We start from the raw sequence: 1,379 nt of genomic DNA, 5'->3' as shown, positions 1-1,379 counted from the left end.
CCCCCCCCCTCCCCAAATGCACCCATGTTAATTAATGCTTTAAGCTTGCAAATCTCCCCTGGGCAGGAGCTGCCAGGTCTGGAAGGTGTCCCTGCTCCCCCGGGGACGAGAAGGGTTTAGCCCTTCTGTGGGAGGGGGCGAAAGGCAATGGGGAACAAAAGGCATCACAGACTCAAGCTCAACTTACCAAGTTCATGGCCTGTCCGCAAAAGAAAGGAAAAAAAAAAGGTTAGAGCATCGTGGGACCCTGTGGGCACCCAGCACCCCCCCCAAGTTGTGTATCCCCCACTCCAGCTCATCACCGCAGCCTGATTTGGGGAGCAAACCCCTCGACCCAGCTGGTCACCGGGGGATGCAGATGGTGGGCACCGATGTCCAGGCTTAATCCCACCAGGAACGGAATGCTAAAGCCCCCCACTATTTTAGGAGGTCACTGTGGCAAGCCAGGCCTGTGCCTTTGTTGGCTTTTTAATAGCCTTTACAGCCTTTAACGTCCTTTACAACGTCCTCAGCAGCCTCCAACACTTGCAGCCAGGGCACGGAGAGGAAGAGCCGCACGGCTCCTGCCCTGCCCGGCAAAGGGCACCTGCACCCGGCCCCCCAGGATGTCGGCACCAACTCCCCTACAGGCACTGTAAGGAAGACCCTGGGCACAACCCCTCCACACCGTGTGTGCATTTATACAGGAGACCAATTATTTTTCCTTTTCCCTTTTGCTCCGGAGGTTGTAGAACCACCGGGCAGGAGCGGAGGGCTCCGAGGTCTTGCCCGGGGCAGGGCTGCTCCTCCAGCCGCACCGCTAGGACACGCGCGTGCTGGTCCCACCGCACACTTCTCTGTTTTCCCTCTGTACCTTCCTCGGGGATCAGTCGCTTCATTTATTTTCACCTGGGGCAGGGCAGGAGTGTGGGCATGCAGCCACATGCCGGGCAGCACTAACACACACATGACTGCAGCTTAAAAATATATATATATATTGCTCACGGAAGGGAGTTTCCATTCAACGGGACAAGCGCTGCGTGAGGGCAGAAGGCTGCCTGCGCTGGGCTTTGCCTCCGAGTATGGCTGGGAAAGGACGTTCTGCATCCACAGTGTATTGCTTAGGGAATCGCTGCCCCGGCTGTTCCCTGCCGGATTCCTGCAGGCAGCGTGGCCGGGGACGCGCCCCCACCGATCCCGGCCTCCATCCCCGGACCCCTGGGGTCACTCCTGCCTCTGACTCCCCCTTGCCCTGTGCTGTGCTGCAAGGAAAGCCTATTTTATTTTATGTTATTTTATTTTATGCTATTTTATGTTATTTTATTTTATTGTGCAAAGGCTTCTGCGGTTGCTGCCTTGCTGCCCCTGCCCCCCCCCCGGCTGCCCTCTGGGGGTTGGGA

The 1,379-nt window shown here is 57.4% G+C and overlaps 1 protein-coding gene across 1 annotated transcript in view; it reads right to left on the bottom strand.

Annotated features, from left to right (window-relative positions):
• LOC103914426 (transcriptional enhancer factor TEF-5-like) overlaps window positions 1-1,379 on the bottom strand; it is a gene marked incomplete at its 3' end in the record, with an annotated part of 10,644 nt that overhangs the window by 2,210 nt on the left and 7,055 nt on the right. The window contains exon 5 of the mRNA XM_009321064.1: window positions 188-199. Within this exon, the coding sequence (XP_009319339.1) occupies window positions 188-199 (12 nt within the window). The remainder of the gene's footprint in view (window positions 1-187; window positions 200-1,379) is intronic.

The sequence above is a fragment of the Pygoscelis adeliae genome, unplaced genomic scaffold (assembly GCF_000699105.1).
Source record: "Pygoscelis adeliae isolate BGI_AS28 unplaced genomic scaffold, ASM69910v1 Scaffold1563, whole genome shotgun sequence".
NCBI lineage: Eukaryota > Metazoa > Chordata > Aves > Sphenisciformes > Spheniscidae > Pygoscelis > Pygoscelis adeliae.
This window is presented reverse-complemented; position numbering and strand designations above follow the sequence as displayed.